We start from the raw sequence: 15,404 nt of genomic DNA on the forward strand, positions 1-15,404 counted from the left end.
TAATGTAAAGCCCCTATCTTCACTGGAAGATGTGCTGAGATATAGAGACAGACACAGTATTGAGCATGATGCCATCACAAGTTGACGCCACATGGTCCAGAGTTGTCAAAACTATCAGGGTTCCATATCTCAAAAACAGAAATGTAAAAATAAAGAAAGGAAGAGAGGATTTATATCGTTTGTGAGTTCAACCCAGTCTACGGGATAGCGATACACTCCCAAAAATATTGCACAATGTTGCTAAGCCAGTGCATGTACTTGCCTATAGAGAACTGAAAGGAAAAAAAAGTTTTATGAACATCCTGATTAAGATGTAGAAAGTAAAAAGGGGGGGGGGGGGGGGTGGTGAGATATACTGAATAATTTGTTCTCCTGAGCTCATATTAGAGTTGTTCTACCTCTGAACCTTCAGGCACATGTGTCTTTCTGCTCGCACGTTTAGTTTTACACTTTGAGTTGGTTCTGTCTGAGAGTTCTTTTCATTGTAATTTTTTTTTTAAATTAAAAATATTTTATGAACACCGCAGAAACAGTTCAAAGCGCCTTTGTGGGAGCCTGTGTTACTTAAATACACAGATGTGCAGGCATCACTTCAATCCAACCACTGTATAAACTATCATTAATTCACATTAAAGGAAGAGAAAGAGAGAGAAACTAATCTTTTTTTAAGTACTCTTTCATTTGATCCTCCGCCACCTCTGAGTTAACATCAGACTTTCATGTTTGGAATTTAAAAATATGATTATTTTTTATTTTTTTAAATAGGACTAGTCATGACTATTTAAATTCACAAGAAAGAAAATCGCAATGTTTTTCTTACAGCATACAATTTACTAAATATTTTAATGTAGAGAACTGGAAAAAGAGAGTATAAAGGTTAGTAATAAGCATGAATATATTCTACAATATACTATGTAACAATTTCACATTATTAAACATTATTAAAAGGATTACAAAACGTTTTTGGTAATAAATAAATCAAATATGTTTCAAAGAGTTTTATTAAACAAGATTATTTAGCTTTCCAGAGCAGTGTTGGGGAAGCTACTCTGAAACTTGTGTGCCAAGCTGCAAGATACTCAATTTAAAGTAGTTAAACCACTAGTATGGCTACTTCCACTGTAATAAGTGATCAGTTGACTGAACTTAAAAAAAGTGAAGAAACTCTTAACATTTTTAAGTAATAAACTTAATGCGTAATTGAAATAATTAAGTTGTGTGAACTTTTATTTATGATGTTTATTTACTTAAGAATTTTAAGGCAATGGGTTTCCTCACTTTTTTAAGTTAAGTCAATTGATCACTTATAGGCTATTTTAGGGTGGCAATAAAAAAATAAAAAACACTATTAGATTATATAATTTATCATTACAATGAGAGTAGGCCTATTAATCTGGCATATTAAGCAGTCAAGTTTAATAGTAGAAGGATTTTGATTCATCCCAGTAACTTATATTGATTCCTTTAACCTAAAAGTTCAGCTTTGTATAATAAATGACGCTAAATGCAACGGGTTTGAAGACATAATGCACTTCTGTGCAAGAATGGATAAAACTGCATATCATTTATGAACAGGTTTATCAATTAACTCAAATAAATCAGACTTCTCAACCTTGCTAGAGAGAGAGAGAGAGAGAGAGAGAGAGAGAGAGAGAGAGAGAGAGAGAGAGAACGAGAATGAGTTTGATTATTTCCTCGTCTTACTTGATACAGTATAAATGTGATGTGTAACAAAATGTGCTGAAAAGTTATGTAGCATTTTGGCACTCTACCCTGTTACTAGATGAAAAATGTAGCTTGTCATTGGAAAATTGACATTCAACAAATTGACAAATACTGTACCTAGAAGGTAATGTTAATTTAATATAGAACATGAAATGTATACAAAATTATAGTAACTACAAATTATAGTAAGCAAGATTAATAAATGCTGTAAAAATGCTATTGTTAGTTCATGATTCCTAGGTTAACAAACTGAACTTTACAGTAAAGTGTCAGCTTTGGAAAAAATGATTCTCATCATCTCATGAGCAATGCCTCTACAGAAAAGGGTAATGGTCGTGTTACTGTTTTTTTGATGGGGTCTTTATTTGCACCCTCCACAGAGTCCACGTGTCCCAATGACCTGCAGCATTTGTGCGGTGATTTAGCTTGTACCAGCATGTTTGCCATATTCACTGAGGGAGGGATGTCTTGCTTTGACATTATGTCAGCAACTACAATTTTTGGTTTGACAGACACATCAGAAAACCCGCTGTCCGGCATGTTTTTAAATATGTTGACACCTGGGCTTGTGCTGTAAGGCTGAATCGTACTGAAAATATCCCAGTTCTCACACACTCTTAGAGAGATGCTGTCTGTCAGTGTGTCTGTGCTGCAGTCCAGAGTCTTGGATTTAAGCACTTGCTGACGGAAAGGGAGATCACAGTCAGTCAAAGGTGGGCCGCTTTTAGACACAGGCATGTACGTGGGCATGATTGGGTCTGACAGTGGGAAAAAATAGGGAGAGGGAACGGAGGGCACCACAGCCTGGAGGAGGAGCGCAGGCAACTCTTCCATCTCTCTTTGCCTCAGCTCTCTTTCCAGCATCACAGTCTCCAGCTCTTTATCAGCAAACGCTCTCCTCTTCCTCATCCGAACACTAACTGGGGGTTGGTGGAGTCTCTTTGGCCAGTCCTCCAGCACAGGGGGCTTGTAGCCTACAGTGTGACGGACGATCAAGGGTCACATTTAAATCTATACATTTTAGAAGAGTCTAGCAGATTAAACTGTTTTACATATATATACTGAGATACTTTGATGAAACACTGAAATATTATTACAATATAAAATAACTGTTTCTATTTAATAGATTTTAAAATATAATGTATTGCTGTGATGGCAAAGCTGAATTACTCCATGTCTTAAGTGTCACATGATCCTTCAGAAATCATAATATATTGATTTGGTGCACAAGCATATTTTCTTATTATTATCAATGTTGAAAACAGCTGTGCTGCTTAATATTTTTGGGAAACAGTGATACATTTTTTTTCTGAATTATTTGATTAATAGTTTGTATTAATAGTTTGAAATACAAATCTTTTGTGACTATAAATGTCTTTACTGTTACTTCTTCCGGTTTTCTTATAAAAGAAAAAGCAGAGCTATTGATGTCAACAATAAATAGAAAGCATGATAAGTGCTATGCCATTTTGTACAATCTTAACTATGTATGATTATATGGTTAGTTCTCTGTGCTGACCATGACCATATCAAAACAGTTTATTTTTTTTGTTCTGACACATTTGAGCACCACTGCTCAAATGCATTTACTGTGAAATTGTGTACAAATCATATGAATGAATTAAAATACATAGCATAGACATATCAAGTTATCAAGTAAAAAGTAGAACTTCTTTAAATATTCTCACTGAACAAAAACACATTAAGTGTATTCAAATTTATGATGACAATAAAATCACTTTGACCTTAATGTTGACAGTGAGAAAAACACATCAGGGAAACTCAAACTCCAAAGCAGTTATATGAGGCATTTTTTTTAATTCCTCTCTCCATTTGCATAATTTTAATTACCTTACATAAACATAAACAGATTTATTCCCAACAGAGTCTTCTGTAGCATAACGGGTGAACTAATCCAGTTTCTCCCGATGTCGCCTTTCAGGGTGCAATTGTGTTAATGAGATGTGCGTTAATTAAGGCTTACCCTCTAGAATACTCTTTGCCAGGAGACTAGGTGTCCTCGTGTAGCGCTGGTAAGCTGTGTGTCGGAGAACAGAGGTATTTTTTTTACCTTTTTTGCCCTGTCAAAGAGAATGTACAACACAGCATTAATTCATGGGATAAATAAAGACTCCAGGGGATCTCTTGTTTTTCAAAAAAAAAACAAACTTTTAAATAACTGCATATGAATTACTACTCAAATGCAATACATTCAGGTTGCTTGCTCTCAATCATTATGTGACAAATTGATAAAGATAAAACTTTATTTTGTAACAATAGTATCTTTTGAAAATCGCTGTAAAGCATTTTTGCATTTGGAGATATATGTCACAGTTCAACAAGATCCGAATTACCATACAATAGTTTGAAGTACCAGGGTATTCCTTGAAGTGTTTTAAAGTATTTTGTAAATACCACTGTACTGTAAATGAACAGTATAATTCAGTTTCATTTTATGTATAATGGTACCATGTAATACCAGTACACCATGATATTGCCACAGTATTTTCTTATAAGTAACTTCTATGTAACAGACATATCTTTTTTTTTCTTTTGTAGAAACATGATTACGCATTAATACATAATTATATGTATTAGTATATAATTTAAATATGACTCGATATATACATAATTGTAATTTAAAATAGCCTAATATATACATACAATTCTAATAAATGAAATACTTGTTATATACTGTATGCTATATATAACCTATAATTTGTAGTAGCCTATAGGCTTGCTAAAAAGTTTGAAGTTCAGGTCTACAAGGCAAGTACCCAGATGCTCAATGCTTCAACAAAACACTGTCACTTTGTTTGCAAATAACAACATTTTTAGTTCCACCGGAGCACACAGAAAGCTTTAAACTACCCTGCTCAGCGAACCAACCTCTGTGGCCTGCTGTCTCCGGAGGGCGACTTGTGCTGCCATCACTCTCTGTCTCTCTACGACCAGCAGACAGTTCGCGCACTGACAGTCACGCCAGCGACACAAGCGCTTGTGGCCCTTGAGGCGCGACACGACGCCGTGATTCCTGCAGCGAGCGCACTTCGGGCTGCGGCTGAGCCTGCGCGGGGCTGGAGGAGCTTCACCCGTTCTCATCCTCTCCTCGTCAATGTCTTCAGCACATTCCGCGTGGAGGGGATCAAGGCGGGTCACATGTGAGTCTCTGTCACTGGACATTTAAAAGCCGTTCTCATGAACCGACGCAGCTCATCATATGCAAACGTGATATTTTCCAATTACGCAAGCAAAGGAAAGCCAAGAGTTTTGAAATTGTAAGCCATTCAGCTGTGCTGGTGAATCTGGCTGTTTGCTGGAAGGAGCCTCTCACCTTGCCAGTGGATAAAGCTGCTGTCGGAATGAAGCAGTGATTGATCTCATAGTTACAAAGTTTCAGCTCACCATACCCACTTCTCAATATTTAACTTTCCTCGTTGAGTTGAGTTGTGAGTTATTGACAACGTCACGCGGTTAATGATGATGCAACGCAAACTCCTCCTATCTGCTCCTGTTGGGCTGTTGCCTTTATCAACACAAGACAAAGGTTTGTATCCCACTTTATGGTCCCACTTTATGATTTTTTTTTCTTTCTGTATTATGGTTTTAAAAGGGTAATTACAATAACTTTTTTAACACTTTTTCATAGTGTGTCTTTAATTTAATTGTGGTAATTTCTAGTGTTGAAAAGTACAATTTTCCCTCTAAAGTAAATACATAAAAGTGCTAAAATCAGAACAGAATAATTTCATTAAACAATCCATAATTTCACATCATATTAATAACAAAGAATCTTTCCAAATTTAATTTCTATTGCGACAATATATTTTTTAAAGATTCAATGTTTATTTACTAATAGCTAACAAGCGAAGAGTAAACAGTGTTCCTAAATGAAGAATCATTCATTTACACTGTATACTTAACCCATTTAGTCCTGTCACACGGAATATTTTAAAAGTAGGCCTACACACTCGAGTATTCAATGTGAATTGCTGCAGCCTCATTCTTCAATGTTACAGTAAATATTGTTCCAGCTGTTTTCCAGCCCAAAATGCTAGATTATATGTATAATTATAATGAATTGAACAATATAGGCTAATAGAAGGCTATTTTATTAGCCATTTAATGTTGGTGTGTCATGGTTAATGGTAATTCCCTCACAGCAAATATGCATATTTATAATTGAATTAAATAACATTTAGTCCCACTCCACAATTGAGTGTTCTCCCTCGAGCAATGCTTTTGAAATTCCATTAAAACGCACTGCATTCAAATCTAGGACGCTTCTGGAATATAAACAGTATAATGTTCAGCAGTCTGCAATAACTTACAAATCATGTGTCCAGTGTTATTTTTGTACTTGCAATGTTATAGTTTTAATGTTCATCAAAACAGTAGTGAATATCGTTGTTTTCATTTAATTCTATACCACATTTGTCTCTTCAATATTTAATCAATTAATGCACAAATGTATTCTTCTTTTACAGTCAACAAACATAACTTTGTTCTCTGATTCCTAGTTCTGGATTTTAAAGACACATTATGTGCTCTCTCATCTTCACTACTGTATGTGGTTTGTGCAACTCTTAGTGGACACTGAGATTGACCTCTGCGACGCCCCCCTGTGGACGCACTTTGTATCACAGGAACTACTGGGCATTACATATTGTTACCTTGGGTGCCCCCCTCTGCTATATACAAGTAATCGCACTCAGAATAAAATATTATCATCTTTGGCATATTGTTAGTCTTCACGTTGATGAAATTAATGTTGTTTATGTGTATACCATTCATATTTAGGTATGATATTCACTCTATGGTAATACTAATCTTTAATCAGCATTTTATAATTATGGGTGCTGAAAATGATTTAAACACACACACACACACACACACACACTTTGAATGCTATTATTAAAGGGTATAATGCCATTTTAATACAAGTTAATTTGATTCTTTAGGGTCTAAATGAAAAGTTTGTAATATAATTTAATAAAAAAATTCTCATTAGTATTGTAAGAAAACACAAATTTTACCTGGTCAAAAACAGCTCTGTTTTCAGCACGCCATATATTGCATATGCCTTTAAATGATAATGAGCTTCGCTGACTCCGCCCTTTTGTTCTGCAGTTTTGACAACGCACGTGGAGTGATGCCAACGCACGTGGAGTGAGTCTCTGAGGACACATCTGTGCAACCTTATTTTGAACTGGACCTGGAACAAGAAGACGGCCTCAAAGAAGTAAGTTGACAATTTAGGCTTGAACAGGACGTTTTGGAATGTTTGGTTAACGTAATGTCACTATGATCTATCTTTGTTTACTGGCAGGGTAGAGTAACTTAGTGAGATGTACGAACGCTATGTGTTTACTGTTGTATACGTACTCAGTTTGTAATAACATAATAAACATAACGCGCTGTTCATTATAAACATGGGATTATGAATTATATTGAGAACGTCGTACATACAAAAACATGCCTTAATGTACCCTGAGTGTAAACCCTAGCCGCATTCATGGTTAAGCGTGCAAGCGATTTGCAAAGATAAAATATACAATTTTACACTCACTTCTTCTGGAGGTGCAGCAGAGACATAAATTGTGGGTACCGATTTTTTTCAGGAGCAGCTTCTTAGCAAAACCAGCTTTATAGTGATCCTCGTTTATAAAGCAATCTGGTAAAAAATGATTTGTGCAAACATGAAAGCATTGTCGTTGCTCGTGGGGAATATTCCCTTAGAAAATAAAACTCAGCCATTGGATCTTCAGCGGTTCAGATTTAGGAACATCAAAATGACTGTGTTCGTTTTTACACCCAAAAACAGAGCACCACAATCGCTAAGACGCCATTCTGTTCCAGCGTATCAACAATGGCGGACTATGATGACGGCTCGCTCAGGGTTAGCATGTGTTGAAACGCTGCTGTCAATCAACAATCCTGGGAGGGGCATCCAACCATGTGACGTCACAAAAACGAACGGGTCATGAATTTGAGGCAGGGGAAAACATATAAGGAGATTAAAACAAAAACACTGGATGGATTTTTATCATTATATGATGGTTGTGTACAGGCACTGCCAACACACATTTCAGTACAATCAACTTGAAAAAGTGCATTTACCAATATATGACCCCTTTAATATTAATATTCCCTGGCTCACATTCTGTATATTATTGCACCTATATAGACAAGCCATCTTTAGAGGCCTTTAAACCTGTCAACAATATGAAGATGGTAACGTTTTCTGCACCATTGACAGCTAAGAGCAAATTAATTGTAATCAATCAATTAAAATCAATTTGTCAGATAACGTTGACAAGATGATACCTTTTTCTCTCTTTTTCACATTAATATTTCATAATTGTATAATATGCACATCACTTTGTTGCATTTTTGGATTGCTGTTGTTTGGGTGTTGTTTATTTTTATTTATTTAATTTTTTTTGTATTATCTTTTCAAACTGTCAGTTCAATTGTTATCTCATGAATTAAATTACACACAACATCATTCTGAAATGGAATCATATACACCTGCATTTTGTTTGCCAACATACACTGAGACAATTTCAGCTCACTAAAATTGAAAACTGAGGTTTATTTGCTGCCTTGTTTAAAAAGTGAAATCAAGGTGCTAAAGTTAAAACTTTTGCATAAAAGTATTACGAAGTAATACTAAGCCCACTTTGAATTTCATTACCACTAAAAAAATCTAGAAATCTAGAAATGACAGATCTTGAAAATATAAAAGATAAATCATAAATTAAATAAATGAAAACACAATGCTTTTACAGTGTGTTTAATGCATAATCTGTCAAAAATAAAATGTTCAACACACTAGAAACTTTCATTATGGTAAACATAGACTTTTCATCCTTAACATCCTTAATGTCTTTTACATGCACATTGGTTGGATTAGTAGGAGAAATATTGAAATTTATAAATTTAGTCCAAGTCCAAACTGGGCCTATATGACTAGGAGGCCACCAGATGGGACCAGATCTTAGTTAGTCAACCCTCTGGTCTAGTTGGTCAAACCTGGCTGTCTATCTGGCATGGGCACATGTGAAACCTTTCTTTACACATGCCAATGAGAGAGGCTGGAGGGGCAAATCTGGAGCCCGTGAAGAACTTGGAAACGTGTGTGCAGTAGCAAGACTCGTGCTCTCCACGCCGCCTGATGAAATGCTTAATGACCTGAAAGGAATCCCAAACCCCCTAAGTCAATCGCCGCAGTCTGAAATGCAATGTTGATGCTTGATCCACTTATTTATTTTACTTTTTACATTTTTACTTTTCTTCTCTCACTCTGTTTTTCTGTTCAACAACATCCACAGGGCTTAAACTTTACGCTAAGAATTCATGACAGGAGAAGTTGGTGGGAAAAGGTCTTCAAGGGCTTAAAACTTTCTCGGGGTCAATCTGCTCGGAAATCAGAAATGGATATTTATTTTTTTATGGTATGTATATTGGATTTCAAATATTAATCCATGAATATCATTATTCATTTCATTTGCCCTCATAATCTTTAATCAAAATACCTTCCCCTCCTTCTTACAATGCATCTCTTCTCTTCTCTGATGAACTCTTCTCTTTACTCACGTGAACATGCTGTCATGAGTTTGAGTTCACAGCAATAGCAAACCACAAAGATCCAATCGATTTCCGATGGACAAAACCATGTCCCGGCCTACATTTTTTTAATTTAATTTTTTTGTTATTCAAGAAGCTGTGTAACTTGGATACTTGTCACAACATGAAAGAAAAGACTACCACAACATCCATTTCTTGTCAACTTTAACACTGAACGACTGTAAAAAATGCCACTGTTAAAACCTTTTGTACAGTAAAAAGTGGTTAAAGGCACACTATGCAAGAATTTTACCTTCATATAACAGCTTCAAAGTCATTTCGGTGGTAAACAAACTCAGAGTATGGTAAATCATCCTATAGTAGTAAAGCTTGGGGGGGACGCTGCTGGAAAAACCAGCAATGTAAGTTTGAGTGGAGCGCCCCCGACAAATCTCGTGAGAATCACAACATGCTTTACGGCAACGACATCACACACATCAACCACAACATGAAGCACGAAGACACTTGCGCGCATTTCAGACGTGATACTCGACGATGGAAAAAGCAAAGAAAATGCGTACGGAAGAGACTAGGAAAAGAGAATGAGCCTCTCTGCTCAACCCGTAAATAAATGCATCAATCCGCAATTTTTTTGAGTTCTTTAATGGTCTAGTGGTAGACAAGCATGTCAGAGGTTACAGTTTCTACGTTTTTTTTCTCTCATCAAAACGATGGTGGTTACAGTCTATATCAAGCAGGGACACGTTTTTGTGCATTTTATTTTGTGATTTCACTGGAATGAATTGAGAGTCTCCACAACTGTGATAGATTTGAAAATCGCGTCTGAGTGAAGACTGTGCGCGCGCCACCACAAGAGACTCTATGTATCCATGACACTGATAGCAGCGGACATGAGTGCTCAGCTTGAGTTCAAAAACACATTTTAGCGCTTATTTAATGCAAAAAAAAAAAAAAATGCACACTATGCAAGATTTGTACCTCAATATAACAGCTTCAAATGGGTATCAGGCTAAGTCCAGAGACCAGTCTATGACAGAGACGCTCTGCATGAGTGGTATTTACGACAATAACATTATATACACTTACTCCACAGCGACTCTAGGGGCCGCTGTTTGACAAAAACAAAATTGACAAAACAAAAGTTCCCTCACAGTGAAAAACTGCAATTTATCTAATGAGACGTTTTTGGAAGAGAAAAACACGAGATTTACAATTTATAGCAAAAAAAGTAACAAGACATTTGTTTTTTCTTCGTTTTTTTGTTCTCAGTTATGTATATTAGGGTTTTATGATGATACATTCATTTGTTGCATTATTTTAGTATCTTGGGTGTTACCTTGATTTTGTTTTGTATTTCTGTGACGTCTATTATTACATCAATTTGTGGAAAAGTTACTGATGAACTTTGATTCATGATGTGGGTTTTTGTGTTCTTTTCAGTATTTTTAAACGGTAAACTTAAAAGTGTAAACTTAAAGGACAAGTTCGGTATTTTACAATTAAAGGGTTAGTTCACCCAAAAATGAAAATTCTGTCACAAAAAAAACCTGTTGGAAAGCATAATTTGGAGTGATTTGTGTGTGAGCATATCAGTGAACACCCCAGACGAGTGAGTTTCACGTCTTTGTAAACTGAAGTTTTATGCGTTTTTATGAAGGATTGTTCATACAGAATTCGAAAATTCTCGTGTCAGCAGCATTTGTCTAAAAAACAATCCTAACCATTCTATTTCATCAGAAACAATCTTAAAACAGGGCTTTAATTGTAAAATACTTGTCTTTAAGTTCAATTTGTAAAATGTAATATGATGTTACTGTATTTTTATCGTAAATTTTTGGCAACAGCTACCTTTTTTTACCTTATACTTTATACCTTATACTTTTTACTTATTGTGTGAAAGGCCAGAATTCTCCAATACATTATACAGTAGAAATGGGAAATATTAAATACAAAAAAAATGTAATTCGCAATTTACTTGTTGTCTCACTTTACCTGTAACTTGTATTCATCCCATTTTTATGCCGCAGTCTTTCTAAAGAAACACACTTAACATCACATTAGTTATGAATGCATATAATCTTAGCATAATTTCTTTCTGCACTCTTGGTACTGTATGTGCTCACCGCATGTGTCCACAAATGGAGGCAAAATCAGTGTAATTATGGCTTCTCTTCCAGTTCCAGCAGAGTTTGACATCTCACAAGATACATTCCACCATCTCTAATGCAACCACTGATAGAAGAGAATGAGAATCTGATGAAAAGGCTTCTTCGTGTGACAGAAGGCCGATGAATTTATGCCAGATTCAGCACAGGTTAATGAGATCTATACTAAATGTAAAAAGCAATATGCAAATACAAAGGATCCCTCCACTGCCTTGATAAGGGATTCTTCACACAGAATCTGATCTGTTGGTCTGTATCCTGTGTTTTGTGATGCACTTCTGCTCTCTGCTTCTCTCCTGGCTTTGAATTAAAACAGCAATGGCAAATAACAAAACACCGTACAGTCAAGCACAGGTTGTCTGGAGTTCTGGAGTTGTTATACAACATGAGCAAATGGCAGCGACTGTCTGAGAATTAAACAAAGACTGAGTGCTGAAGCCTGAAACCCCTCCCTTATATATTTTCACAGCTAGTCTAACAACAAGCAATATGTGAGTATTTTGCATTGCAAAACATATCATTATGCCAACCCGAGATTATTCAAAAAGAATCAGCAATGGGGAGCAATATTAAACGGCTTTAATATAGCTTTTTTTATACCAGACACAAACAAAACAACAACAAAGGTACATTTAATTAGCACAACATTTAAAAAAATCAACATAGTCTTTGCACACATTCTTAAAATAATTCTGAAGCAATTTAAAGTCAGACAGACAGGGGCAAGAAACATAAATAATAAATATTTATGCATTTTATCAAGTGGTATGCTAAACATAAACACAGGGGACCGGTTGCTAGATAGAAGAATTATGATAATTAATCTCTTCTTTCTCTTTCCTGTTGTTTTCCTCATGTTTTCCCCATCTTCCCTTTAAATGATTTGTTCACTCACAAATAAAAATTGTTAAAGGGGTGGTTTACTTTTTTTTTCTTTGCATGGTTCTGTTTATGGGGTGCAATATAACATGTATTCGTGGTTGTTCTTTTCTTAAAAGTCTTATTCTTATTTATTCAACTTTTTTTCTTTTTCATAAACTTTTTTTTAACATAAACACCTTTATTGTAAGCCGTGCTATCCTCTGTCCTCTGAACGACTGGTTGACTTCCTGATTCTATGAAACCACTCCCTCAGAAACAGGCAGTGGGCTCAGATTGGTTAGTTTGGGCCGGTGTGTGGTGATTGGCTAAACTGTCGCTCTCGTTGTCCGGAAGGTTAACGCCATTACCTTTACGGGCGAAACGTGCATGCGCTCCAGTCCAATCATGTAAATAATGGTGTCGATACTGCAGTGTCAATTTGAGGCAGAATCAGACCGAGAAAGGAAAAGTCTCAGGCCGTGTAGTATGAGTGCTCGCTCTTGTGTTCGAGCACGTGTAAGAGCACAAGCTCTCTTGTAAAAATTGGTTGCAATGTGAAACATCACTGATAAAGACCGCTAAAAAGTACATATAGCACCTTTAAATATATTTTCTTAATTGAATTATTTCTGTAATACGATAATCTCGGTTTTTTTGTCTTTATGTCTTTTTCACAAGGGTATTTATCCTTTTACTACCATTTTACGTCCTGTGTGATTAATTGTTTCAATCTAATTTCATCACAGTTCTTCATATTCTCCACATGTGCACCTAACCTTGAAAGAAAGTGTAGTGCATGGGTGGAAGTCAACAGAAGTGCCTGTGCCAGCTGTTGTAATTAGCATGAGTCCCGTCGCACCACGCCAACCCAGCCCACCTGTTTTTGAATGCTCATGTTTTCCTGCTAACAAGGTAAATGAAAGATAAACAAGATTGGCTTGGACTGAGCGAGTGTAAATGAAGATTGATAGGTGTCTCCTTTATAACAGTCCAGACAGTTCCAGAGTAGATTAGCAAAAAGCAAAAGGTCAGAATGAGGTTCATCTCCAAGACAGGAGCTTCACTCTGCTGGCTGCAGAGAGAATGATATTAAATCATTTTAAAAAGTAATAGTGACAGATTTTTTTGAGACCTCCAGTGTTCCTTTGCCCCTTTTTTAGACTTTCCAATTGTTCTCTAGACCCAAATGTTTTAACATAAAGATCCAAGTCTTCAGGAATACAAAGAAGATTGTTTTGGCACTAAGTAAAATTCATTTTTCCATAAAGCAGGGAGCTGTTGATAACTTTTGACATTTTTGTCTTTGACTATATTTGTTTCATGTGCCCTTCAGGCTTTTTGGGAATGCCAGTGTTAACCCTGGATAATCATTCCCTGCTTAGCAGAGCTACAAAGACTCCTCTTTGATGGAGAACTGCACCTGCGTCCTCGCTCTGCCTGGTCTCTGTATTTTAACTGTGGAGCTCATAGTGTGGATTTCCATCATCATGGCTAAAACTGCTGGGTTATTATGGTACAAGAACAGGTTGAATTAGATTTAAAAAGTCATTTTAATTTGTGCGAGCTTGTAGAGTAGAAGTACTGTAGGCCTAAATTATAGCGATGTAATTTTTCTGTCATGTTTTTCAGTTTTGTCAGTGTCTCTACTATGTGTGTGATGCCCTTTTTCACCTAAGCTGTCAAACTTTGTCTGCCTCTGCCTGGTTTGGCTCACCTCCCTCTTTTTCTCTCAGTTTGTGCCTTTTCTCTAGTTGTCACTCTCGCTTTGTGTCCTTGCTTAGATTTTGTGCACAGTTTTAATCACCATCTCCTTGTTCGCCTCTGTGTCCTGTTTCTCTCCTTGCAGACATTTCCTGTCTTTCCATTACCAGCCTGTCATTTTTTCTTGTTATAATCATAAACCTTCACTAAATTATGTGTGTATGAATGCAGTAGGAAAATGTTGTAGGAAAAGTAAACTTGATTTAAGATCAAAGCATTCTACTCATCGAAGAATCCTGATTACATACATTTTATTATATTGCATTGATAAGAAATTTTTCTTGGGCTCCAATTTAGCATAGAATGATTTTTGAAGGATCATGTGACACTGAAGACTGGCGAAATGGCTGCTGAAAATGAATAAATTACATTTTTAAAAAAATGAAATTGAAAAACTTTTTTAATTATCAAAACATTTCATAATATTACTGTTTTTACTGTGTTTTTGATTAAATAAATGCAGCCTGAGCCTATCTTTCAGAGACCCCAAATTGTTTAATGATAGTGTATTTTGAGTGAACAGATTTAGATTGTTTATTTTATTTATACACTATTATTAAATATGGGACAGCAGTATAAATATGCCATCTGTAGTGGATGCTCAACTTGAATTGAAAGAACTAGTGTGTCAGATACGCATGTTGAAGAAATTAACAGGTAAATCCTAACGTGTTTTTCTTTTTTCATAAATGAATTGGATACATCATCCACTTGACCTGATTCTGTCACACTGATTTTGAGTCCATCCAGCAACAAATTTGAACATGGTCTTGAATGTGTTGTAAGCAATTTGGAATTTTGTTTTACCGAGAGGACAAGTAAATCCTCTCAGTCACATGCGTTTCATCTTCACATGAGAGGTCTTTTCAAATATCTAAAGAGCGAATTTGTAATTTTCTTTTATCATGAAGATGAAATTATGTTTTTATTTTATCAAGGATATTTCCCTTTGACTAAGTACAGATTTCATTTTCTGAAATATAATGGATTGTTCACATAATTCAAAGTTTTTCAAATTATTGTTAAAATTGTGTGTTGTGCTGTTGATTTCATGGCATTTCAGTTTGAGGCATTTTCTTCATCATTACTTTTTAGAGATATAAAAACCAATAGCATGTCTGATGTCTTAAAGGTTCCCAGTTTATATTATTCTTCCTCTATATCTAAGACTTCCCATCCCAGCTCTATTGTGGGTGTATGAGTGAAGTTTAATTATAGAAAATATGCTAAATTGTCAATTACACACTTATCACTAATAAACATATCTTATTTTTGTGGAGAATATTGATTAGATTTACAACG

At 35.6% G+C, this 15,404-nt stretch overlaps 1 protein-coding gene across 1 annotated transcript; it reads right to left on the reverse strand.

Annotated features, from left to right (window-relative positions):
* Positions 1-983: 983 nt before the first annotated feature.
* Positions 984-5,201, reverse strand: dmrt2b (doublesex and mab-3 related transcription factor 2b). Its single transcript, XM_039647755.2, has 3 exons — positions 4,615-5,201; positions 3,710-3,806; positions 984-2,699 (listed from the first exon to the last, which is right to left on the reverse strand). Exons 1-3 carry the CDS (start codon positions 4,906-4,908, stop codon positions 2,020-2,022), a joined length of 1,071 nt encoding a protein of 356 aa, XP_039503689.2. The 5' UTR covers positions 4,909-5,201; the 3' UTR covers positions 984-2,019.
* Between the last annotated feature and the right edge of the window lie 10,203 nt (positions 5,202-15,404).

Source organism: Pimephales promelas, chromosome 8 (assembly GCF_988280905.1).
Source record: "Pimephales promelas chromosome 8, fPimPro1.hap1.1, whole genome shotgun sequence".
Lineage (NCBI taxonomy): Eukaryota > Metazoa > Chordata > Actinopteri > Cypriniformes > Leuciscidae > Pimephales > Pimephales promelas.

Coding starts and splice junctions, on each gene's coding strand:
- dmrt2b (XM_039647755.2), bottom strand. CDS start 4,908: ATGTCCAGTGACAGAGACTCACATGTGACCCGCCTTGATCCCCTCCAC. Junction 3,807..4,614: donor GGAGACAGCAGGCCACAGAG/GTTGGTTCGCTG, acceptor TCTCTTTGACAG/GGCAAAAAAGGTAAAAAAAA. Junction 2,700..3,709: donor GGCAAAGAGTATTCTAGAGG/GTAAGCCTTAAT, acceptor GTCACACTGTAG/GCTACAAGCCCCCTGTGCTG.